The sequence below is a fragment of the Bufo bufo genome, chromosome 2 (genome assembly GCF_905171765.1).
Source record: "Bufo bufo chromosome 2, aBufBuf1.1, whole genome shotgun sequence".
Lineage (NCBI taxonomy): Eukaryota > Metazoa > Chordata > Amphibia > Anura > Bufonidae > Bufo > Bufo bufo.
This window is the reverse complement of record NC_053390.1, coordinates 99161913-99189015: the sequence shown is the minus strand read 5'-3', so window position 1 is coordinate 99189015 and position 27103 is coordinate 99161913. Positions and strand designations below refer to the sequence as shown.

Genomic DNA, 27103 nt, shown 5'->3' with positions numbered 1-27103 from the left:
AAAAGCTTGAAGACCATTGGCTTAGCATGCCACATTCATATCAAGTCCCAGTTTTTCTCCTGTTCTTCTCCTGAAGGAGCCATCTGGTCACATGGCCCCTACAGAAGAGGCTCGTTTCAGTGAAGCACCATCTTTGATAAACCTGGGCTATATATTCAGAAAATCAAGCATCTGCCATCATTGTACTATATCTATTATTATTTTGTTTGCTTATGTACAATACGAGGAAACACAATTTCTGCAGGACCCTAGAAACCATCAACCTTGCAGGATAGATCTGATTATTCTGCACACAAATGCTTTCTTGTATGTGGAAGATGGGTCCTAATACTTGAACTGAGAATGCATGTGTATTAAAGACCTTATCTCAGTACAGACCAGCCCTATAATTCTATCTGATCTGATTTGGTAAATAACTGACCGCTGCAGGTCTTACTTACAAGACTTTTCCTGGCAAATCCAGCGGTTTACTTGGGGTACATAAGGCTGACATTTTTCCTGCAGTGGCGGCTTCAGGGCAAATGTAATAGATGGACGATGAGGTTTGGAGGAGCTTACTAGAGGCTCCCCGCTCTGGCTCATTGAGGTGGGTTGTCAAGATGAAACAAAACTCTAACGCACATAGAGGTTGGATTTCTATTCGCTCACTATGTGAGCTTACAGATAATGTCGTCATAGCTTTATTACATACATATATGGCTTATTGGTCACCAGACATTGTTACATTAAGACAACCTCTTTTTGTTACATTAAGACAAACTCTGGAAATAGTGGCTCACTTTATGGAGGAAGGGGCTCTCTACCATACGTTATACTGGTCTTCCATTCATTTGAATGGACACAATGCAAGAAAACATCCACTGCCACCACTTTTACCACTACCAGATTTCACTGGTGGTAAAAGTGCATTGCTTGCAGGTCTACATTAAGAAAAGAGATCATCCCATTAAAGGGACTCTGCCACTCCGATTCTGGACCATTACCTAAAGTAATACATGAGTAGTACTCCACATATGGAGCCCAGATCACTATTTTTTATTTTCCTACTGTTCCCCTGCTGTCAGCACTCAAACCTGCATTGAAATACATTGTCAGGACTGTTGCGCATGCTCACAGGAGTCCTCTGCATTATGTTACAACAGCACAGCAGTCCTGACAATGTATTTCAACACAGCTCTGAGCGCTGACAGCGGGGGAACAGGGGACAGTAAATAAAAAGTTATGATCTGGACTCCATATCTGCAGTACTGCTCATGTATTACTGCAGATAACAGTCCAAAATCGGGAGAACAGATTCCCTTTAAAGGTTAACCTACAATTATTAGCTTGACCATGAAAAATCATGTGAAAGGCCTGCTAAGCCTTTACATATAGAATATTCTTTTATAATATCTTAGTATCATTCACGATCATCCATGAACATTTTGAATATTACCGATATCTTTGTGACATCAAAATGCATTTCATAGCTAACCCCATTTGGCTAATGGAGAAAGTAAGATGTGCCTGCCTACGTGTGTGCTGCCACTTGTACACTAGAAAGGGGGATCAAGTGAGAAATAACATCAGCTTTTGACAGCTCGGATGGTAGGAAAACGTATGAGCATCTGCTAGAGAACAGATGTAACAAGGTGCCAACTAAATGAGGACTTTGGAAGTGTAAGGAACTCCCTGGCCGAAGCTTGCGCTCATGAGATGGAGTCAGAGTTAAGTGAATGGTTGGCGCAGGATTCTGCCAGGAAAGCTAGAGCAGCGACGTGAGCTAATGCCCATAAAACACAGCTGGAAGAGACCCAGGAGAGAGGGCTGCTTGTCATCAGTGTCATGGAAAATATGAATCCTATACAGAAAAGCGGTACCTTGGGAAGCTCTTCAATCTGGTTGGCATCCAAATAAAGTTCCTCCAAGGTTTTCTCGAATGTGAAAATCTCTTTCGGCACCTGTTCCAGGCTGCAGTGAGAATAGTCAAGTGAGGTCACAGTTTCTTCCTCTCCCCGCAAACACCGGCATGGCACCAACCGCACAAACAGGTTCCTTTTTGCAGTCATTTTCAGGCACTAAAAAGAAAGCCAGATAGAAGATAAATGTCAAGTAAAATCGTCATTCTCGGCAGGCGCGGCGCAGTCCTGAGCAAATGCTGTAGTAGTCCCAGCACTTCTCCCTCCTGCCTACAGATTTCTAATGCACACTGAGACACAGTAAAAAACACAAGACGCTCCTCCATGAAAATCCAGCTAGACAAGTTTGGATGCGGAGGAATCTTCAGGAGGATCGGCGTCCTTTAATAAGAACAACAATGTCGTACTTGTCGGATGACTTTAACCAGTCCGAGGCCGGAGGACTATTGGTGTTATTAATGATACACGGCTGGCCTCCCAGAAACTAGTATTGTACCATTTCTATTGTATAGGAGTGGCAGCCGGAAGCAAGCAGGATTGTCAATTATATTATAATGATGAGCACTCAGGTCAGTCAGGTACAGCAATCAGTAATTACCACTGAATCTGCGAAGCAAGATGTCTCAAGGGGAAAGATTATGGTGAGCACCAGTCAATAGTATGCTGTGCCGGCAGCGACGTGAGATCTGAAGCACTGGGACAGGGCAAGATGTTACTCAAGTATTACTTGGGTCATGTTTCAGGAGAATTAAAGGGGTACTCAAAATCAGCTATGCCTAGCTGATGTTGGAATACCCACCATATATGGCAACAGAGGTGTTCCGGTTTAAAGAAGCACTCCATTTTGTTTGGTTTTTAAATTTTACATATGTTACTAAATCACCAGTATTTTAGTAGTGTAATTTGTTACATCCCTAACTCAGTTGCATCCATACATTTTCATCAGTTTCATGAAAGGGGTATTCCCATCTGAGACAATGGGGGCAAATCGCTAGGATATGCCCCCATTGTCTGATAGGTGCAGGTCCCACTATATAATCGAGAACGGAGCCCGCAAAGTGGTGCCCGGAGGATCCCAGGTTTCCCAAGGTCCAGCCACCACCAAGCGCTCTCCCTATAGAAGTGAATGGGAGCACACCACGATTGACCGGCCACCTCTCCCTTTTATTTCTATGGGGCCAACGTAAATTGCCAAGCCAGCGCTCTGCTATTTTCAGCAGCCCCAAAGAAATGAATGATGGGCAGCTGCACATGCACAGTGCGCCTTCCAACACTTTCAGGGCTCCGTTCTCGGAGTAGGTATCAGTCCCAGAGGTGGGACCTGCACCTATCAGACAATAGGGGCATATCCTAGCGATATGTCCTCATTATCTGAGATGGGAATACCCACGTGACCTCAAGTCTGACACCTTGTTCTAATGTGTAAACAGGAACTCTGTCTGTCCCACGAGGGTGACTTCCTGTGAACTACAGGATGACATCATCACCAATCAAATCCCTTCTGGTAGCTCTCAGGCCCTGCCGCTTCCCACCCTCCGTGTTCTTCTGTATAGCTCTCTAAGATACAATGTCGCTCCTGTCTATAGGACTGGGAGTGCAGATATATGGTAAGTGAGCTATAAAGGGATTTCCTGCAGCTATATAAACCTCCTTACTCCCTGTACTATCTGTGTGTACTGACTCTCCAGTAACATCACACTGGTCTCCCTGCTTCCTGCATGTAAGAGCTGACATGAGAGATGACAGGGCAGATAGGGCAGATAGACTCATGCTGCATAACATAGGAGAACATGGAGACCCTGCAGTGTGAGGGGTTAGAAGCTGTATCGCTAATCTGTCATGGCTGCTATTGCATAGAGCACTGCTGTGTGGTGAGAAACTACAAAGTCAGACATGTTGGGAAATTTAGTATTCATCAGGAAAACCATATCTGAGGGGAGAAGGGATCAAGATGGCCGACAATCCACAAATTGCACATCAAATAAAGAAGGTATACACAAGAGCCTCCATACTAATCTTTAATAATGGCCTATCCTGCAATATATAGACAAAGAAAAAAGCCCTGGAGTGTTTCTTTAAGGACACAATCACATAAAAGTGATTGGGAGATAAGGAAACAGCATGACTCACTGTTTTATAATGTTTTCATAACTCCCAATCACTAATGGCCACTTTCACACAGTCCATTCTTAAAGGGGTTATTTGGCCTTGACCCCGAAAACTCCTGGGATCCTAACCTGTGCCCCTGAACATAAAAAACCTGCTCACTTCTGTGGTCGTGAATGAATTGCCAGCAGTTTACAATAAAGGTCCAGATGGATGTTACCAGTTGAAGGGGGGGGGGGGGGGGCCCTACACAGTCTAACACTATCAAATCAGTGCTAGCAGTTGCAGACTGTGAAGGGACACCCCCCCCAAGGGGTAACACCCAGCCGGACCTTCATTGCAAACAGCTGGCAATTAATTTATAACTTCTAGAAGAAATAATAAAGAAATGGCACAAGTCCTAAATAAGAATAGAAGCTTTAGAATTGCTATTACATGGGGAGTGCAAGTAGTTCCTAAAACGGACACGTCAGGAGAAGGGAATACTCGGTGTGCCGATAATTTGCCACCGGAATCCTTGGGCGGTATATAATCTGCTATAGGAAATGTCCGTCAGTGCATCTACAGGCAGACGGCTGCCGTGCGGGCGAGCTGCTTATCCATTTCCATGCACCGGCAGAACAAGCCGCTCACAGCCATCATAACCGGCTGTCACTCCTGTCAGTGCCGCGCTCAGAGGACTAAATCTGCAACGCTAATAAAGATCATGATACACTACGAGGCAGCCAGCTAAAACGCACAAGGATTTATTGTTCAGCAACAGACCATGTAAAATTACTCCCAAAGAGTCCTGCGTTGGATCAGAAACATTATCATAATAAATTAGTAGTCATGGAGACGTAACAACAGAGCGGAGCTGGAACAGAAACCGGAGCACCTCGGATATATGGTTCTAACCCCCTCCCCCGCTGGAAACGGCGGGTTCTGTTGTCAGAGGTGAAAAACGAGCGCAATACATGGAACGTGCCCTGAAGAAGCTGCAGGTCTCGGCTGTAACTAGAAATGATCAGGCCCCACAGCAAATTTTTTAACAGCCCCTCCTCCATCCCAAAAAACTTCACAACTCCTGCCTCCTGTGCAACCCCCACTCCTGAGGCTGGTCAAAATGGCGTTCTCAGACGAGGCCCGGCAGCCAGTCCATCCGTTTCCTACTCTTATACACTATGTATATGATGTCATTGTATCATACTGTTGAGGGGGCTTGGACAATAAAATCTTTTAGTCCTCCTCCTGGGTGGGCCCCAAAGCAGCTGCTTCCCCTAAAGCTACACCCCCTGGACTGTATGGTAATATTTAGCAGGATAATCATTTTATTGTATTAAAAATGGAGTCCAGGTGACTTCTAAGCCCCCGCACACTGTAGTGTCTGCCAATACCGCCAATATACGTCTACTTTCACCCTCGCATTTTGGCTTTCCGTTTATGAGATCCGTTCAGGGCTCTCACAAGCGGTCCAAAACGGATCAGTTTTGCCCTAATGCATTCTGAATGGAAAAGGATCCGCTCAGAATACATCAGTTCAGTCTCCATTCCGCTTTGGAGGCGGATGAAACGGAGCCAAAAGGATCCATCCTGGCACACAATGTAAGGCCTCATGCACACGGCCGTTGTTTTGGTCCGCATTCGAGCCGCAGTTTTGGCGGCTCGGGTGTGGACCCATTCACTTCGAAAGGGCCGCACACTCCGTGTGCTGTCCGCATCCGTTGCTCCATTCCGTGGTTCGCAAAAAAAAATATAACATGTCCTATTCTTGTCCGCGCATTGCGGACAAGAATAGGCAGTTATATTAAAGGCTGTCCGTGCCGTTCCGCAAACAGACGCCATTCGTGTTTTGCGGATCGCAAAACACACCACAGCCGTGTGCATGAGGCCTAAGTCACTGGGGACGGATCCGTTTTCACTGGCACAATAGAAAACTGATCCGTCCTCCATTGACTTTCAGTGGTGTTCAAGACGGAACCGTTTTGGCTATGCTAAAGATAATACAAACCGATCCGTTCTGAACGGATGCAGACTGCTGCATTATCTAAACGGATCCGTCCATGACGGATCCACACAAAACGCGAGTGTGAAAGGAGCCTAACATGTATGGGGAACTCCCTTCACTTTATTTCTGGCATTCTATTCTTAAAGGGGTTGTCTGAATGTTTAAAACGGATGACCTATGTGCTGTGCCTATAGATATACCCCTACTCGCTCAATGTATGGGGGGGTGCTACCAATTACCATAGCTCAGAACTGCTAGTAGATTGCAACCCGACAAGTACATTTGCACACATGAAGAAAGGGCTCTATTCCAAAGAGCGGCATGCCACGTTTTCCCCAGTTGAAGCATTTTTATGTGAACCGTATATTGTTGATTATTTCATCCAGCAAAATTAAACCAGTTGAATTATAGAAAAAGGGGAAAAAAAAACAGTTGCATTCATCCAGAAACAGCACCACTCTCATCTGCAGGTGGTGTTTGGTACTGCAGCTTCGCCCCATTCTTTTGGCTGCACTCCAGTACCACGCACAACCTTTGTACAACCTGATCATCTTGTGTCACGAGACGACCTGAAACTGAACTGGGTGGAAACTATTTATGAAAGACGAAAGCAAATATTTACACAGGATCATTAATCGGCATTGTGCAGTCTGAAAAAGCGGCTTTTCCACTTAGTGAAGCAAACAACTCAGCCATTCCCAACCAACAACTTTTCCTTACAGACCCATTACCGTCTGTGTTCTGCAAGAACGCCTAGTGGAAGCCGAGTATCAATGAAGTCTAAAAATGAAGGTCACCATCGGGCTGATACTTTATTGCTGCCTCTGTAGTGAGTGGGAACTTTAGGGTAAATGCACACATTCAGGATTTGTGTGTGGACAATCCGCACTGAAATCCACAGGTGTTTGCAGGGAAATCCGTGCGGTCAATCCACATCAATTGGTGCGGATTTTCCACTCCCCATTGAGCTGAATGGAGAAAATCCGGTCAGGAAAAATAAAATTGACATGATGCAGATTTTTTAATCCGCACGGAAAAAAATCTGCATTGTGTGCATGAGAATTTCAAATTCTCATAGAATACAATGTACACGACCCACAGTGCGGATTTTCTGCACGCAAATCCGTGCGCAATGCTGATCGTGTGCATTTAGCCTTAAGGTTAAGTTCACATATTGCGGAAATGCTGAACATTTTCAGCTTGGATTTGTAGTCACAGAGGAATGCACTGCTCCACCAGTACGGTCCACCTATGAGATATGCAGAATATGTCCTGGAAGTGATGATATGGCCCCCACAGGGTCCTGATCTCAACATCATCAAGTCTCTCTGGGATTACATAGAGATAGAACGATCTGGACAAGCCTACATTCACAGCAGATCTGTGGTTTCGAAATAACCGCCCTGCCAAGTTCCTTAAAAAACTGTTACGTGTACGTGTACCTATAAGAACGGATACTGCTTTGAAGGTAAAGGGTGGTCTTTAGATGTCCCATTTGTTGATTCATGCATTTTCTTAAGTGATAAAAAGAAACCATTAACACTTCTACTATTGAAAGCACTCTCACTTTGCAGCATTTTTTCCATGCCTGCCTAAAACATTTGCACAGTACTGCATATTAACACTCAAAGTGGGCTGCACCCACTCTATGTAACCTATAAAGAGGACCCGTCCCCTCTCCGGACATGTCTGCTTTAGTAACTACTTGTATTCTCCATGTAATAACAATTCTAGAGCACCTCTTCTTATGCCTCTATGTTATGCCACTTCTCTCTTATTCCTCCAAGAAATTTATGAATGAATTGCCTGCTGTCTGTACTGAAGGTCCAGATGGGTGTTACCAGCTTGGGGAGTGTCCCTGCACAGTATAAGGCTGCGTTCACACGGGCGAGATTTCCGCGCGGGTGCAATGCGGTAGGTCAACGTATTGCACCCGCACTGAATCCCGACCCATTCATTTCAATGGGGCTGTTCAGATGAGCGGCGATTTTCATGCATCACTTGTGCGTTGCGTAAAAATCGCAGCATGCTCTATATTCTGCGTTTTTCACGCAACGCAGGCCCCATAGAAGTGAATGGGGTTGCGTGAAAATCGCAAGCATCCGCAAGCAAGTGCGGATGCGGTGCGATTTTCACGCATGGTTGCTAAGATGACAGTCTATTCACTGTATTATTTTCCCTTATAACATGGTTATAAAGGGAAAATAATAGCATTCTGAAAACAGAATGCTTAGTAGGTGGTCAATTGAGGGTTAAAAAAAAAAAAAAATTAACTCACCTTCTCCTCTTGATCGCGTAGTTACTGGTCTCTTCTTTACTTCTTTAATGATGAGCTGCACAGTGATGGACCATGTGATAGGAGCATGTGATCTGGGTACCACAGGTCCTTTAGCCCACAGCTCATCATTAAAAAAGTAAAGAAGAGACCGGGAACTACGCGAACAAGAGGAGAAGGTGAGTTAATTATTATTATTTTTTTAACCCTCAATTGATCACCTACTATGCATTCTGTATTCAGAATGCTATTATTTTCCCTTATAACCATGATATAAGGAAAAATAGTAACATCTACACAACACCGAACCCAAACCTTCTGTGAAGAAGTTTGGGTCTGGGTACCACAGTCGGTGTTTTATCACGCGCGTGCAAAACACATTGCACCCGCCCGATAAAAACTGAACATCGGAACGCAATCGCAGTCAAAACTGACTGCAATTGCGTTCCTACTCGCGCAGGTTTGCCGCAATACACCGGGACGCATCCGGACACGCTTGTGTGAACCCAGCCTAACACTGGCAGCCCTGTTTGGATAGTGCCTGTCTGCGCCCCCCCAACTATTAACACACAGACGGACCCTTCATTACAGACGGCTGGCAAATTCATTCAGAATTTCTAGAAGTAATAATAAAGGAATGGCTCAACCGATATTACTAGGGAATACAAGCAGTCACTAAAACAGACATGTCAGGAGAGGTGACAGGTCTTCTTAAAATCTGAAATAAAGGTTTCAACAGATCGGCTCTCCTGATGTCAGGGATTCATGTCTGCGTGCCGTCAGTGTTCTCCACAGATAGCACAGGGATCCATAGATTTTACTGCGTTTATTCACATATCCTTGCTTTTCCACTGATTGCAAGTTAATGAGAAAAAACAGAAGCACGCACTACTTTGGTCCGTTGTGTGGACCAAAAACACCCATTCAAATCTACGGGTCTATGAAAACCAGGGACAGAACAAAGATACCATTATGTGAATAAGGTCTAAGTAAATGCCTGCATTTTTCATGAATTAACAGTTCTTGAGCATCTTTTCTCTTTTTTGTACAGTTTCTTTGTTATTCCTACTGGAAAGGTATGAATAATTTCATCTGTGTGTTACCAAGTCCTTTATTAATAGGGTGTCCCCCTACATACTCCAATCAGTGCTGACCGTATCAGACCGTGTAGGGACACACCCTACAGACGATCTTTCTACACATTTTCAGGATAATACGTAGATCTTTGTAAGGTTTACACACAATACTGGCAGGTCAGCTATGTACTTGCCCCTGGAATAACAATGGCAGATTGAACCTTTGTTTCTTTTACAGATTTATTTACATAGCACAAATTACATTTAAAAAGGTTCAATGTGTACAGCCTAGGAATAGTTGAAACTTGGCCAACAGCAGTTTTCAGACCTTTCCCTTTGTCTATAATACAAGAAGAAAAGCATAAAAAAAAAAAAAAGTTGGGGAAAAATGCATTTTGAGCATTCACTGCTTAAAGGGGTTCTCTGGGAATTAAGAAAATGAAAATACTTAAAGGGAACCTGTCATGTGGATATTTGATTATAATCTAACTAATTATATACAATCATTAACTACTAAAAAGTACCTTAGATGTATTCACTTACTGGTGTGACAGATGGTTATCTCATAATATACACACAAAGATGCTGCATGCTAATGAGCTGATTTGAGTCCAGCGTGAGGTCAGTGAGTCCAGCGTATATTTAATTCAGAGCTATAGCCACTCCCCTGCCCACGAATATTCAGGACTCCTCATTATCAGCTGGAGCTTTTCAATACAAGATGTTGGCAGATTGACTGGGTCAATTAAAGAAAGTGACCCAGCATTTTGCTAAGACAATCAGTCACTTATTTATGTTGCCCTTAGTTAGGACACCATTAAACTGGTGACAGGTTCCCTTTAAATATTACTTTATCATAAATATATTCTGAAATACCTTTCATTAGTTATAATGGCTCGTTTTGTCTGGGGAGCAATCATCAGGGAAAACAAAATGGCCACTTTCCCATTAGTTCACACAAAACCTGTCCTGATCACACATGAGGACAAGTTGCTTTACAACACTGAGGTAAAGAGCTGCCTCATACTCCTCCTCTACTTGTTAGGGATTATGATCCTGATTACAGATAAGAACTTTTCCTGAATCTCTGGGGAATTTAGTTCATGAGGAGACATGAGGTACAGAGAGGACGGACTGTGGTAATGGAGACTGTAAACAAGTGCTGCTGCTCATTATCCACACCTCACCCTCCTCTCTTGTCTCCTCCATTCCCACAGAGATTCACCTGTGTTCAGGATCATGATTCCTGACAAGCAGAGCAGAGAGGAGGATGAGGCAGCACTATGGCTCATTGTGGTGAAGTAACTTGTCCTCCTGTCAGTGATTAGGACAGGTTTTGTGTGTACTGATAGGACGGCGGCCATTTTATTTCTCCTGGTGATTGCTCCCTAGACAAAACAAGCCACTCTAACTAATGAAAGGTATATGGGAATATATTTATTATATATTAATATGCATGTATTTAAATTTTTTTAATTCCTGGAGAGCCCCTTTAAATAAAGTGTAAAAAAAGGACTTCCTGTCTAAATCAAGTTTTTATGTTAACCCCTTCGTGACATCCACTTGACATCCACTTTTTCATTGTTTCACCTCCACCAAAAAAAAATTAAATAAAAAGTGATTAAAAAGTCCTACACACTGGTATCAGTAAAAACTACAGATTGCCCAACAAGGAACGAGCCCTCACCCAGCTCTCTGAACCCCAAAAAGTAATGGGGGTCAGAATATGGTGAAGCACAGAAAAAAATCCCTGTCAGGAAAGGGTTAAACATATTTTAAAATAATTATTGTTGGTCATCAATATCTGATCGGCCGGGGTCTGACACCCGGCACCCCGTCGATCAGCTGTGAGACGAGGAGCACTGCTTCCTGGTCTTCACACTACGCCTGTGGAGCGGTGGCGTAGTGTAATTATAAACAGTCGCTCCATTCACTTTCGAGACAATGTACAGAGTAATGAACAGGAACAGGCGCTTACATGGAGCGCTGCTTCCTCGTCTCACAGGCGATTGATGGGGAAGCCGGGTGTTAGACCGCCACCGATCTGATATTGATGAACTATCCTGACTATAGTTCATCAATTTTAATGGCTGGACCACCCCTTTAATGGCGAACATTTAGTTCAGGGGTACTCAACTGGTGGACCGCGGTCCGAATACGGACCTGGGACGCCAGCTGTCCGGACCCACTAAGAAGAGAGAAGCAGCAGAGAAAGGATCTGCCATACAGCCAGTAAGGGGAAGAAGCAGGGCAGGACCTGTAAAGTGTTCCAGCCAATCGATGTGCTGCACACAGGCAGCTTTACCCAAACTACCAATCACTGGTAGGGAGGGAGGAGTCTATCCTGAGTGATGTGGATGTGCAGAGCAGGTTTCTTCAGCTCCTACACTGGAGACCTGTAAGGAGGAGAGGTCTCCACCAGACCAGGGCTGCAGTGGAGAGGATGGCTGTCCAGCACTGGGAGGAGGAGGAGAGGGCAGTGTCTGCACCAGGTCAGGGCTGCAGGGGAGAGGATGGCTGTCCAGAACTGGGAGGAGAGGTCAGTGTCTGCACCAGGTCAGGACTGCAGGGGAGAGGATGGCTGTCCAGAACTGGGAGGAGAGGTCAGTGTCTGCACCAGGTCAGGACTGCAGGGGAGAGGATGGCTGTCCAGCACTGGGGGGGAGGCGGCTTCCCTCCTTTGTAATACATTTGCATTGTCCCACTCAGGTAACCGTGGGCCTCGCAAACTTGTTTTTACCATGTATTAATGTCATGTGATATGCCTGTATTTTGTAATTTATCTCCTGTCATATTCTCATGTCACAATGTGATTTTACATGCAAATATCCTTTATACAGGCCTAGTCAGGGTGCACTACACTCGATTCTCCACAGGATGGAGCAGTGTCAGTGTGTATAAATAGCTTAGCTCAGACCTAAGTTAGGCTGTGCAGTCATGTGCTGTGTGTGCAGTTGTGTCCTGTGCATTGCAGTCATGTGTGCTGTGCAGTTGTGTGCTGTGCTGTGCAGTGCAGTCCTGTGCAGTCATGTGCCCTGTGCAGTAAGGCTTTTGACACTGTCCCACATAGAAGACTTATCAATAAACTGCAGTCATTGAGCATGGACTCCCATATTGTTGAGTGGATTAGGCAGTGGCTGAGTGACAGACAACAGAGGGTGGTAGTCAATGGAGAACATTCAAAACAAGGTCATGTTACCAGTGGGGTTCCACAGGGATCTGTACTGGGACCGATTTTGTTTAATATCTTCATAAGTGATATTGCAAAAGGCCTCGCTGGTAAGGTTTGTCTTTTTGCTGATGACACAAAGATAGGTAACAGGGTTGATGTTCCTGGAGGGAAACACCAAATAGAAAAGGATTTAGGAAAACTAGAAGAATGGTCAGAACTCTGGAAACTGAAATTTAATGTGGATAAGTGCAAGATAATGCACCTGGGGCGTAAAAACCCAAGGGCAGAATATAGAATATTTGACACAGTCCTGACCTCAGTATCTGAGGAAAGGGATTTAGGAGTAATTATTTCAGAAGACTTAAAGGTGGGAAGACAATGTAATAGAGCAGCACGAAATGCCAGCAGAATGCTTGGATGTATAGGGAGAGGTATAAGCAGTAGAAAGAGTGAAGTGCTTATGCCGCTGTACAGAACACTGGTGAGACCTCACTTGGAGTATTGTGCGCAGTACTGGAGGCCATATCTCCAGAAGGATATAGATACTCTAGAGAGAGTTCAGAGAAGAGCTACTAAACTAGTACATGGATTGCAGGATAAAACTTACCAGGAAAGGTTAAAGGACCTTAATATGTATAGCTTGGAAGAAAGAAGAGACAGAGGGGATATGATAGAAACTTTTAAATACATAAAGGGAATCAACTCGGTAAAGGAAGAGAGCATATTTAAAAGAAGAAAAACTACCACAAGAGGACACAGTTTTAAATTAGAGGGGCAAAGGTTTAAAAGTAATATAAGGAAGTATTACTTTACTGAGAGAGTAGTGGATGCATGGAATAGCCTTCCTGCAGAAGTGGTAGCTGCAAATACAGTGAAGGGGTTTAAGCATGCATGGGATAGGCACAAGGCCATCCTTCATATAAGATAGGGCCGGGGGCTATCCATAGTATTCAGTATATTGGGCAGACTAGATGGGCCAAATGGTTCTTATCTGCCGACACATTCTATGTTTATATGTTTCTATGTGCAGTCGTGTGCTGTGCTGTGCAGAGCAGTTCGGTTCCTGGTTGAGGTGAATCCAAACCAGTGCAGATGAGCTCAGGTAAATCCAAGTGAGAGTTCAGTTGAATGCAGTTCTCTCATGAGCCTTCAAGAAAGCAACAGCCATGTAGCTGAATACCTGGAGGGAGGCCCCTTCCTAGCCTCTCTACTCTGTCCCTGTCGGTTCCATAACCGAGGGTTAAGGCCTGCAAGTATTCTTCCTAGATGTGAGCAATCCACTACTATAGATCGCTCTTCCAGGGTGACCAATGTCTAAACTGTATACAGCCGAGTATATAAGGAATTATCACGTTTATGCAAGACAAAGGATTAGCAGGATAGTCATTACCTGAGGACTTATTAGGCACCTTTGTAGTAGGTGTAGGAGACAGCTTGAAGCATCTACATCTCCAGTTTAAATCCTGAGGACAGTCAGGCCAACTGTCAGAACAACATTGGAATAGAGTTTTCAGGATTCAGAAAAGCACCTTTTTATTCAAGGATTAGGATCAGGCCGGAGTTGTGACCAGTGTAAGACTTTCATTATTACCAGCCTAGTCTGAGCAGTAGTTTCTTATGTATTACAAGAACCTGTACTTCATTGAGGATTTGCATTTCCCTTTCCCCATATGTATGGGAGATTGTGCTTAATGCCGTATTGTATCAAGAGACTGTTTAATGCCTATGGATGTATTGTAATCAAGAGTCATCATCAGTAAAGTGCCATTTGGAGTTTCATCCTGCTTGCCTCAGACTCAATTCCTCTATTAACACTATAGTAAATGGTTGTACCTCCATCCAAAAGGTACTGGCGTCACGATTACAAGGGACATTGCCACTGGGACATTAATACAGACCACCAAGGGCACCTCAAACCAACATCTGGCCAGTGTCCCTTACACCAGAGTGTGCCCCAGAGAATCCTTGTGCTATTCTCCTTTTCACTTATGCGAGCCTGCCCAGGGACGACGTAATGACCCCCAATGAGTGCACGGAACCTGCAACTCTTGGTGTTTGGTCTGGACCTCCACCTCACAGCAGATTTAACATAAGACTTCATTGGACTGAGGTTTGTGTAACAGTCTAGAAGAAATAGAATTTAATAAATGACTTTCTTTCCCTTGAATACACTGAGGACTTTGTCTACGATATATATTTCCACGGTTATGGAGGCCAAAATGAACTTACAGAAGTGGTATAAAGAACCCACCTATCATCATTCATACCTCTTATTACAGTAGTTCTTTTAGGGTTTACAGCATAATGAGAAGATGAAAAGAGAAAACGGACAACAGGGGAACATAGAACTATGTAAGGAAATAGCTCAGGCTCTTGTGAGCTAGGAAGGGAAGTGGAAGAAACATTACAGAATGCGAAGGAGAGAAGCATCTCAGGCACCACAAATTCCTCAGACACTTATGCTGTGAGAAGGGTGGAATTATCAGAGGAGACGGAAGGAGAGGAATACTAAACAAAAGGCTAGAAAGGGAATAACTTCTTCCTGAGCATCGAACTACATAGAAGAAAGACTTCCAAGACGTACGCACTGGTGCAGCTCTGTAACAAGATCAGGAAATGCCAACATATACCAATAAATACAAATGGTCAAGTTAGGGACATACAGTGCATGTGGAAAAGTCTTCAGACTAACTTATTTCATATTTTATTATGTTGTGGTCTTATTCTGAAGCAAAAAAAAAAAAATTATAAAAATAAATAAATCATGTTTTCCCCCCATCATTCTGCACCCAATGCCCCATAATAAAAAAAAGTGGCATGGACATAAATATTCAAGCTTTTTGCTATGACACTTGAAATTTAGTTCTGGGGCCTCCCCTTTCTCTTGATCATATTTGAGAGGTTTTTAAATCTTGATTGGAGTCCATCTGTGGTAAATTCAGTTGATTGGACATTATTCAGAAAGACACCATCCCGTCTATATAATACAACACAGCTGACAATGCATATCAGAGCAAGCTATTAGGAGGAAAGAACTGCCCGTAGAGATCAGAGTCAACATTGTGTAGAGGCACAGATCTGGAGGAAGGTACAAAAAATCCTGCTAAACTGAAAGCTCCCAAGAGCACAGTGGCAACCAGTACTCTTCCTAGAGCTGGCTGCCCCACCAAACGTTATCAGGGGAGAAAGGACTTTGTAAGAGAGGCGACCAAGAACCCAATGGTCACCCTGGCTGAGCTGAAGGTTCCCAAGAGCATATGGCCTCTATAATTATTAAATGGGAGAAGCTTAGAACAACCAGTACTCTTCCTAGGTCAAAAAAGGTCAACCATCAATGCAGCACTCCACAATCTCTGCCTTATGGCAGAATTGGCAGAAATAATCATCTCCTTAGTAAGAGACATGCAGCGTCCCACTTGATGTGTGTAGGGGTCACTGCAAAGTTGTCATGTTCCATGTTATGTCATTTGCATATTCCTATGATGTAGCTGATAAATTCCTGTTAACAGGCTGTTAGGTGCACTACACAGATTCCACCACTAGATGGGGATAGCACCATAGTCTATATATAACTCAGCTCAGGCCTAGTTTGGGGAGAAGTAGTTGGTGAGATCTAGTAGAAGGCAGAGTGAGGAGCAGGGGGAAGGAGAGGACCCCCCCCCCCCCCCCTCCTCTCAGCTCTCTGGAGCTCCAAGGCCCACAGTAGTCCAGACCTATCTCCGTTATCAAAGCCAAGGTGGGACCTTGCTTCTACGGTACACCCTTCCGGGGTGCCCAGTGAAAGATTATTTTCTATATAAAAGACAAAGGAGGACAATAGCCATTTTATTAGGCTTCAGGCACCTTTGTACCAAGGTGAAGGTTTATCAGCTTCCAGCAACCTCACCGTTTATTATTACAAGTACAGAAAGGCCATCTGTAGCAACACTGAAGTAGAAGACCTAGGTCCTAAACCCACCGTCACTGAGACCAGGACCAGATTCAGGACTAAATACCAGTGAGTACACAGCCTTCTGCCCTAGCCTGAGATATAACCATACAGAAAGCCTGTTATAAGGGATTTATAGTATTCAACCTCCATATTGATGAGAGACTGTTTATATCTGGATGTAAATTGATGTCAAGACCCTGTTTACAGTAAAGTTCTTAGTTGGATTTGATCTCTGTCTCATTCTTCCATCTCCATACTACAACCACTGTCATCATTTTGCACCATCAAGGTGCTGGCATCACGACATTACCTAGGTCAGGGGCCCAGCCGCACAAGCACTTAGAAAATCCATTCACCATCAAGGGCACCTCAATCACCACCTGGCCGATGTCCCTTGTAATAGAGCATGCCCTGGAGAATCTAGTGCTGTTCTCCCCTTCACTGCACTGCTGGCCCAGGGAGCGTCAAAACTGTCAGTAAAGAACTGTTATTATTCCTCGGTACACAGTCACCTCACAAGTTATTCCCCTGCGGTCCCGGCTCACTGCAGACACATGAAAGTTGTCCTGGAGTTAGAAAAAAAAAAAAAGCACCTAAAGGATTCTAAGACTGTGAGAGACAATATTCTGTGGTCTGAAGAAACCAAGCTTGAACTTTTTGGTCTCAATTCTAAGCATCATGTCTGGAGGAAACCAGGCATTGATCAACACCTGCCCAATACCATGCCCACAGTGAAGCATGGTTGTGCCAGAATCATGCTGTGGGGGCTTTTTCCCCATGGCTGGGACAGGGAGACTGAATGGAGCAAAGTACAGAGATACTTTGAGATGGACCTCAGACTGTGCAGAAAGTTCATTTTCCAACAATACAATGACCCCGAAGAACACAGCCATGACAACACAGGACTGGCTTAGGGACAACTCTCTGAATGTCCTGGAATGGCCCAGCCAGAGCCCTGACTTGAACCCAATCAAACATTTCTAGAGAGACCTGAAAATGGCTGTCCACCGAAGGTCATTATCCAACCTGACAGAGCAGAGCTTGAAAGGATTGGAAGAGAAGGATGGCAGAAAATCCCCCCCCCCAATCCAGGTGTGCAAACCGTGTGGCATCATAGCCAAGAAGACCAGAGGCTGTAATCACTGCCAAAGGTGCTTCAACAAGTCTTGAATAAAGGGTCTGAACACTTCTAGCAATTCAAGTTTTTAGTTTTTTTGTTTTCAATAAATTAGCAAAAATTTTGAATATTCTGTTAACACTTTGTTTTCATGGGGTATTGCGTCCAGAATGATAGTGGAGAACAAGAATATTTAATCTGAGGATAGGTCAAGAGTAAAATCTCAGAAAAAGTTTAATATATGCGAGTTGCTGAAGTTTCACTACTATAAACTACAACTACAACAAACCGCAAACTGTGGGACACATGCGCACTGGAGTATTTCCTCCATACCAGCGGTACACTCCCCTAGCCGCACGTACTACATATGAAATGTACCGGCCCTGCCTACCCACTATTTTAACACTTTATTAACCTAGCGCTTCACCCTGTATTCTTTTCCCCCTTCTTTCTATATGCGTTCCACAGGCCCCCAACTTCCTGGTCAGGTGGAACGCATACAGGAGAAGGCACTTCCCCTATTTAAAAACTGGCAGGCGTTCTACCACAGATAAACGCTTTCTCTCATTCAAGTGGCTACACATACTACAAATACTGCGTCTTTTCTTCTTTTCCTTCATCATTGTGGCATAGGCAAGTACTCCAAATCCAATTTGACAAAATGTTACTGAAAGCAATTTAGGGCATGTTATCTCTCTATACTGGATATTCCTTCCTTATGTTACATACAGAGCTTAACCCAGACTGGGACTAAACACTTGTGAGAGGAATGGGGACGACAATCGAGCTTTCATCAGATGTTGTCAACAATAATATGAGGATTTTCCTTGCATACCAATTTTTTGTCTTTCAACTTAGTAATGTGATAGTTTGAACACAGCCAATAGCCAGTACAAGTATCAAGTTTACGATATATTTTTATGCTATTGCTAGGAAATGGTATTGTATTACCGTATATAGAAACCGTATTTCCTTATTTTGTTATTATTTATTTTCCGTAATTTTTTCATCATAATTTGCTGTGATTTATTTGACTTATTTTGGTTTAGTCATATATACATGTGTACTCTGGTCAGTTTTATACTTACCTCATAAGGCCTGCGTGCCGAAATGTAACACATGAATATTGCAGCATGTCAAATAAAATAAAAATATCGCTACTATTAAGATCAAAAAGTCTAAATGTTGTAGTTGTATTTATTATAATAAACGGGGTTGGAACCCTACATACAGCAAGTTCTACGGAGTGTGATAAAGATTTATTACAACAAACTACAATAAGATAGCCATACTTATGCATGTGGTCACCTTACCACCATATCTACTGCTTTCTGAAGACTAACTTTGGGATCAGGAGACCCCCATTCTGCTGATCTATGGGAGACCTAAAAAATTCCAGATAACTGGGGGCTGCATAGAACAATGGCATAGGCCTCAGGTTGTGCACCCCTGCTATACAGTAACAGTGAGGCACGGCATGGTATATATTAAAACAGATATAAGGCCTTGATTCACACAACAGTATTTTCCATCTTTGTACTGTCTGGACAGCACACAGACGGAATCAGACCCATTAAAGTTAAAGTTGTTGTCCAGGTTCAAAGCTGAACCCGGACATATCCCCTTCCCTCACTCGGCCCCTCTGTATCGCGCAGGGCAAGGGCTTTTCTGTTTACATTTTTACACTCCTAGGCGGAGGTTTCCACCTAGCAGTGTTCCCAGTGACATCACCAACACTGATAAGCGGGCTTTAGCGCTGCCCTAGCCGTTTTACAGGCTAGGGCAGTGTTAAAGCCTGCCCATTACTGCAGGTGATATCACCGGGCTCACTGCTGGGCGGAAGCCTCCGCCTAGCTTACCCATGGAGAGCCTGGTACATCACCGAAACCCTTGCCCTGTGCGATTCAGCTCAGGGCAAGGGAGAGCATTGGAGCATGAAATGCTCCGATGCTCATGTCAGAGTTGCTGAGTGCGGAAAGAAGGGGATATATGTCTGGGCTCAGCTCTGAACCAGGACAATCCCTTTAATGGTGCGATTCAGACATCTTCAGCATGCACCAATCTTGTCCCATTTCGTCAGGGGCTTATTTATTAAAATGAACAGGGTTGTGTAATAAACAGGCACACCCAGACCCCATCTAGGTGCCCAGATACGTCCAAACTTTGCTGACATAAATCAGAATAGCCTTCTGAATCAGGCCCAATACTGAGGAATGGTACAAGTGCTATAAACCAGGCATAATAAGGGACTGAATGACATACAAGCCTGCTTTGGGGTATGATAACAATATCGGGAGTCTGAATACTGTATATTTATGCCACATTAGTCAGGACCCACTGCTTAAGGGGCTCCCCCAAGATGACACCTCAGAAAAATTGCACCTAGTTCTGGGATAGGTTGTACTGAAGTAAAAGGCTTTGTAAGACTGATAATGGGTAGGATTTGTAGAGGGAAATTAGACATTTAAAAGGTCATCTTTTCAATCCTTTAGGGTCCATTCACACGTCCGTAAGTGTTTCGCGGATCCGCAAAACACTGAGACCTGCAATGTGCGATCCGCAATTTGCGGATCCGCACATCACAGACACTATAATAGAAAATGCCTCTTCTGGTCCGCAATTGCGGACAAGAATAGGACATGTTCTATTTTTTCCAGGAACGAAATTGCGGATCCCGAAAAAACGGATGCGGATCCAGGAAATGTGGATTTGCATCCGTTCCAGCCCCATTGAAAGTGAATGGGTCCGCAAATTGCGGAACGAATGCGGACCCAAATTACGGACGTGTGAATGGACCCTGTGAGAATTTGGAGACCTTCAACAGTAGTCATTATGGCTCCTACGTGATAGAGGTCTCTCCAGTAATGAAGGAGAACCTCTTCACCTCTGGTCCAAATAAAGACAAACATAAACTATCTCATCATGGGGTAAGTTTATTACATTTCTTTTTCTATTATGTTAACTAAAGGTCTTTATAACAAATGCTACACGCAAGGCCTTAAAAATAGGAACAATAGTATTTCTCAGCGCGGCTGGAGGTAGGATGTGGATATTTCCAAGAAAAGAGGAAACCATGTGTAGTAAACAAGGCCAGAAATACAGGCTGAAAAAAGCACGAGCCGCCAACGTGAGTGCACTGAACTAGAAAGCCAAAACCACTGGGTTACTCCACGCACAGCTGCCATACAAACCACCATTGTCTACAACTATAAACAACCACACAGGCAATTTGCAGTCAAAGCCCAACATTTCTTTTACGGCCTTTGATGAAATCCTCCAATTCAATAAGGGCTAATGACCGTACTTAAGATGAGTAAGAACACAGCTACCGAGGGAAGCACAAGACAGTAATAGGGGAATTACAGCGCACAAGACGTCAGGATCATTGAGATGCTCTATTTTTCTGATTCCTAAGACGTGAACATGTCCTAAGTGTTTAAAAAGTGAATTTACAGTACATAGCTGATCACGTTAAACTGGTCAGAAGATGATCATCAATGATCAGAACTATTCTCTGACAGGTAAGCAGTCTTTCCCATGGTCTCCTCGGATAGCACACATACCCACTGACTTGAATGTGTGAATTTACACATCAGTGGTTTTCCATGGACCATGGGTCAGTGGTGACACCATGGAGGCATGCACTATTTTGGTCCGTGATTATGGATCCCTCACACACATTATAGTCTATGGGTCCATGAAAACTCATGGACACAACATGGCATTGGTAGGAGATGCTCAGGAAATTAATTTTCAGCCTAGCCTTGTCCATGACATATGGATGACACACAATGGGCAAAAAACGGACACATGAACCAAGCACAGATTCTTCACAGACATACCGGGGACTATCTTGTCACGGATGTCATTATGGACATGTAAAGAGTCCTAATGATAGTCATTAGGTTTATTGAAAAATGTTTTTTTTCTTCCTGTGGATATAGGCACCTGCCACACAGTTTTGAACAGCATATGTTGGGGCTATGATTGCTAACTTACAGCACTCCAGCTGTGGTAAAACTACAACTCCCAAGATGTACACTTGATTGGCTGTTGCCAGAGGTTAGCCATCACTGTTGGGGAATACAAAAGTAAAAATCAAACCTCTAATCTATCTCCAAAGACAGGACACAGGAACCTTCCAAAATCATCAGAATTCACTGATAAATGTACCGTATATGGCTAGCTCAAGCAGATCTACTAGCCTGGAAAGGGTAGTAAAAGTATTAAAAAATTAAAATAAAAAATGACTTGCAATTTGCAGGCAGTATTTTACAGAGCAGTAGGAGCTGAGCAGATTGATATATAGTTTTGTGGGAAAAGATTCAATACAAGCTGTAATTCATACATTTTACAACTTAAAGAGGACCTTTCACCGATTCTTACCCTATGAACTAAGTATACAGCCATGTAGAGCGGCGCCCGGGGATCTCTCTGCACTTACTATTATCCCCGGGCGCCGCTCCGTTCTCCTGCTATGCCCTCCGGTATCTCCGTTCCCTAAGTTATGGTAGGCGGAGTCTGCCCTAGCGCTGGCCAATCGCATTGCAGAGCTCACAGCCTGGGAGAAAATAACCTCCCAGGCTGTGAGCTCTGCGCTGCGATTGGCCAGCGCTAGGGCAGACTCCGCCTACCATAACTTAGGGACTGGTATCTCCGCCTACTATAACTTAGTGAGCGGAGATACCGGAGGGCATAGCAGGAGAACGGAGCGGCGCCTGGGGATAATAGTAAGTGCAGTGAGATCCCCGGGCGCCGCTCCACATGTCTGTATAGTTAGTTCATAGGGTAAGAATCGGTGAAAGGTCCTCTTTAAGATGACCCATGTGAATAGCTTTCAGTACACGTTATCAATGATCAAGATTTTGACATTAGCGGCCAAAAATGACTAACATTTCAGTTGGTAAAATCGGGGCATATAAGCCCCACCCCTGGAATGCGCCAAACCCACCCAGAAACACCCACTTGTGTGTGAGGTTTACATTAGTACTACCCATTTTCGGCCCAAGACAGAGCAAAGTTGCTGGGACAGTGTAGGCAAATTCAGGACAGTTGGCAACTATGAGTGGCCCATCTTCAGGATAGGCCATCAATATTGTATTGGCAGGAGATTGACACCCTGCACCGGTACCGATCAGGTATCGGCTGTTCTGCCACAGCTTCTGAACTACACAGCTCCGTCCTTTGCGTATTGGATGGAGCAGGTTATTGCATGGTTGCTCCCATACACTTCAAAGCAAGTAGTGCTGCAGTAACCAGCTCTGTCCACTACACGGGGGAGATAGAGATGTGTAGTTCCTGCACCTGCCAGAGCTGCAATGTAACGGTTGATTGGTGGGTGGTAAGGGGTGTCGGATCTCCGCCAATAATATCTGCCATGAGAAAAGAAAATGTAACTCGCTGCACATTGATGGGTCTTTTTCTTTAGATTTTCCCCTACTCTGACTTTCTGCAGAGTATGTTTAAAAGGGAAACAGGTAGTTGTCATTGCCTGGGGGCTGACAATCAATCTGTTCTTTGCTTACCGCTCCGTACAATGCAGAGCACACAGGGGAGCCGTGTCATTTCCAGGTGCAACAAAAACAACCCTGCCTGTGTCTAAAAAACATCCCATAAAGGCACAGAATGGATCTAGAACGTAATAAACCATACAGAAGCTGGAAATGCAGAGGTTGGTGCAATATCATGAGAACTGGAAGACAGAGATACGACTTTAATTACAAAGTAACTTTTATTTCATGGATACACAACTGTATTACTGCTAAAAAACTGCTTCTCTTTAGACTCACTTGAAGGGGTTGTTTTATCTTGAAAACCCGGATGTGAGACACACCCAGCATTCGGCTGAATGCCATAATATTAAAAAGTGGACTTCACAAACCCATGGTGATCAGTTATTGTAAGCTGCATCCAGTCGTACATGTAGTATTACATGGTGGTAATTCAAATAAATGGCCATTAATGCAATACATGGACAGGTCAGGTAGACCTTTGTTGCTACTGGTTCTCCACTTATATATATATATATATATATATACACACACTGCTCAAAAAAATAAAGGGAACACTTAAACAACACAATGTAACTCCAAGTCAATCACACTTCTGTGAAATCCACTTAGGAAGCAACACTGAGTGACAATCAATTTCATGTGCTGTTGTGCAAATGGGATAGACAACAGGTGGAAATTATAGGCAATTAGCAAGACACCCCAATAAAGGAGTGGTTCTGCAGGTGGTGATCACAGACCACTTCTCAGTTCCTATGCTTCCTGGCTGATGTTTTGGTCACTTTTGAATGCTGGCGGTGCTTTCACTCTAGTGGTAGCATGAGACGGAGTCTACAACCCACACAAGTGGCTCAGGTAGTACAGCTTATCCAGGATGGCACATCAATGCGAGCTGTGGCAAGAAGGTTTGCTGTGTCTGTCAGCGTAGTGTCCAGAGCATGGAGGCGCTACCAGGAGACAGGCCAGTACATCAGGAGACGTACAGGAGGCCGTAGGAGGGCAACAACCCAGCAGCAGGACCGCTACCTCCGCCTTTGTGCAAGGAAGAACAGGAGGAGCACTGCCAGAGCCCTGCAAAATGACCTCCAGCAGGCCACAAATGTGCATGTGTCTGCTCAAATGGTCAGAAACAGACTCCATGAGGGTGATATGAGGGCCCGACGTCCACAGCTGGGGGTTGTGCTTACAGCCCAACACCGTGCAGGACGTTTGGCATTTGCCAGAGAACACCAATATTGGCAAATTCGCCACTGGCGCCCTGTGCTCTTCACAGATGAAAGCAGGTTCACACTGAGCACATGTGACAGACGTGACAGAGTCTGGAGACGCCGTGGAGAATGTTCTGCTGCCTGCAACATCCTCCAGCAATGCCAGCATGACCGTTTTGGCATTGGGTCAGTAATGGTGTGGGGTGGCATTTCTTTGGAGGGCCGCACAGCCCTCCATGTGCTCGCCAGAGGTAGCCTGACTGCCATTAGGTACCGAGATGAGATCCTCAGACCCCTTGTGAGACCATATGCTGGTGCGGTTGGCCCTGGGTTCCTCCTAATGCAAGACAATGCTAGACCTCATGTGGCTGGAGTGTGTCAGCAGTTCCTGCAAGATGAAGGCATTGATGCTATGGACTGGCCTGCCCATTCCCCAGACCTGAATCCAATTGAGCACATCAGGGACATCATGTCTCGCTCTATCCACCAACGTCACGTTGCACCACAGACTGTCCAGGAGTTGGCAGATGCTTTAGTCCAGGTCTGGGAGGAGATCCCTCAGGAGACAATCCGCCACCTCATCAGGAGCATGCACAGGCGTTGTAGGGATGTCATACAGGCACGTGGAGGCCACACACACTAATGAGCCTCATTTTGACTTGTTTTAAGGACATTACATCAAAGTTGGATCAGCCTGTAGTGTGTTTTTCCACTTTAATTTTGAGTGTGACTCCAAATCCAGACCTCCATGGGTTAAAAATGTGATTTCCATTTTTTTATTTTTGTGTGATTTTGTTGCCAGCACATTCAACTATGTAAAGAACAAAGTATTTCAGAAGAATATTTAATTAACTCAGATCTAGGATGTGTTATTTTTGTGTTCCCTTTATTTTTTTGAGCAGTGTATATATATATATATATATATATATATATATAATCTTTTCAGACTACAGGACACATCAGACCATAAGACGTACCTAGGATTTAAGGCCCTTGCACACGACCGTATGTCCTCCGAGAAATACGGTCCGCGAGCTGGCCATATGTCCCGGAGCGGCATTGATCGTGCGCGCGGGAGCACACAGCATCATGGATTACAATGATGCTGTGGACATCGGGCCGCCAGCGGGGCTATTGTCCCGCACTCATATGATCTTATGAGTGCGGAACAATAGTTCCATGGACGGCCCTACGTCCACAGCATCATTGTAATCTATGATGCTGTGTGCTCACGAGCAATGCCGCTCTGGGACATATGGCCTACTCACAGACCATATGTCTCAGAGGGCATACGGTCATGTGCAAGGGCCCTTAGGAGGAGGAAAATAAGAAACCAAATATTTTTTTATCAGATCACAGATCAGAACCCCCAGTCTTCATCAGGCCCCCAAATTAGACCCCTAATCTTCATCAGACCTCAAATCAAACTCCCATTCCTGATCAGACCTCAGTTCAGAACCCCAAATTAGATCCCCATACGTCATCAGACCTTAGATTAGACCCCCCGCAGACCTCAGATCAGGCATAAAATAAATAAATGAACTTACCTCTCCTGCTCCAGACGGCACCGCCCCTCTGGTGATCCAGTGCGCTCACCGCTCCCTGGTCTTCTTCCGGCGCCGCACTACACTATGACCTGAGGACACTCAGCGTCAAGTCATAGTGCGCTACATTCTGACGCTGTACGCAGTCAGGACACAGTGACTAGGGAGTGGTGAGTACAGCCAGCACCAGGAGTGCTGTCTGTATTTAATGCACTCCGGTTCTACTGTACTAATGAGTGCTTCTATAATTTGAAATGCTCATTCGCTTCATAAGATGGACTGTCATTTTCCCCCCACTATTGGGGGGAATAAGTGTCTTAAGGAGCAAAAAATGATGATTACACTTACCGGTAATCGGATTTTCCAGACCCCACGACAGCACCATAGAGAGAGAGGGATCCACCCCCAGGGACAGGAAACCTACAGAAATAAAAGGGTGGAGCCTCTCTTCCCATTCAGTGGATTACAGAGCAAGAGAGGGACTCCTACACCATTAATTATTCCGAGCTAAACAGCATATACAATCGCATACATTTTTTTTTTTTTTTTTTTTGCTACTCCATGTGAATACAGAAACCATCACCAAGGGAGGGAATTAGGAAGGGTGCTGTCGTGGGGTCTGGAAAATCCGATTACCGGTAAGTGTAATCATCATTTTTCCCCTCCCCCACGACAGCACCATAGAGAGAATTACAGAGGAAAAAGAACCCTTCCTAGGGAGGGACCACCGCTTGCAAAACCTTTCTCCCGAAGGAAAGATCAGAGGAGGAGTGTAAATCCAAACGATAGTGACGGAAAAAAGTAGAAGGTGAAGACCATGTGGCTGCCTTACAAATCTGCTCAATAGAGGCCCCCGACCTTTCTGCCCAAGAAGTGGAAACTGAACGGGTAGAGTGAGCCTTCACCGAGACTGGAGGAGACAGGCCCTCCTCCAAGTAGGACTGTAAAATGCCCAGTCTAAGGGTACTTTTGGTAGCCTTCTTCCCTTTATTCGATCCTGAGAAGAGAACGAATAAAGCAGAAGACTTTCTCCATTCTTCCGTAATTTTTAGATACTGTAACAAGCATCTCCGTACATCTAGTGCATGAAAAGCCACTTCCCCAGCATTTTTTGGATGATCACAAAAGGATGGAAGAATGATCTCTTGGGACCTATGGAATTTAGATGACACTTTGGGTAAAAAGGCCGGATCAGGTAGGATAATAACTCTATCATCGAGAATCGTAGTGAAAGGGGGATTGATGGAAATGGCCTGTAACTCACTTATCCTTCTAGCAG

The 27103-nt window shown here is 44.4% G+C and overlaps 1 protein-coding gene across 3 annotated transcripts in view; it reads right to left on the bottom strand.

Annotated features, from left to right (window-relative positions):
* The window catches only part of ERBIN (erbb2 interacting protein), a 233941-nt gene that overhangs the window by 101396 nt on the left and 105442 nt on the right, over positions 1-27103 (bottom strand). For all 3 annotated transcript variants that reach the window (XM_040421353.1, XM_040421354.1, XM_040421355.1), the window contains exon 4: positions 1860-2057. In XM_040421353.1, coding sequence (XP_040277287.1) covers positions 1860-2048 — 189 coding nt within the window. In that variant the 5' untranslated portion in view covers positions 2049-2057. The remainder of the gene's footprint in view (positions 1-1859; positions 2058-27103) is intronic.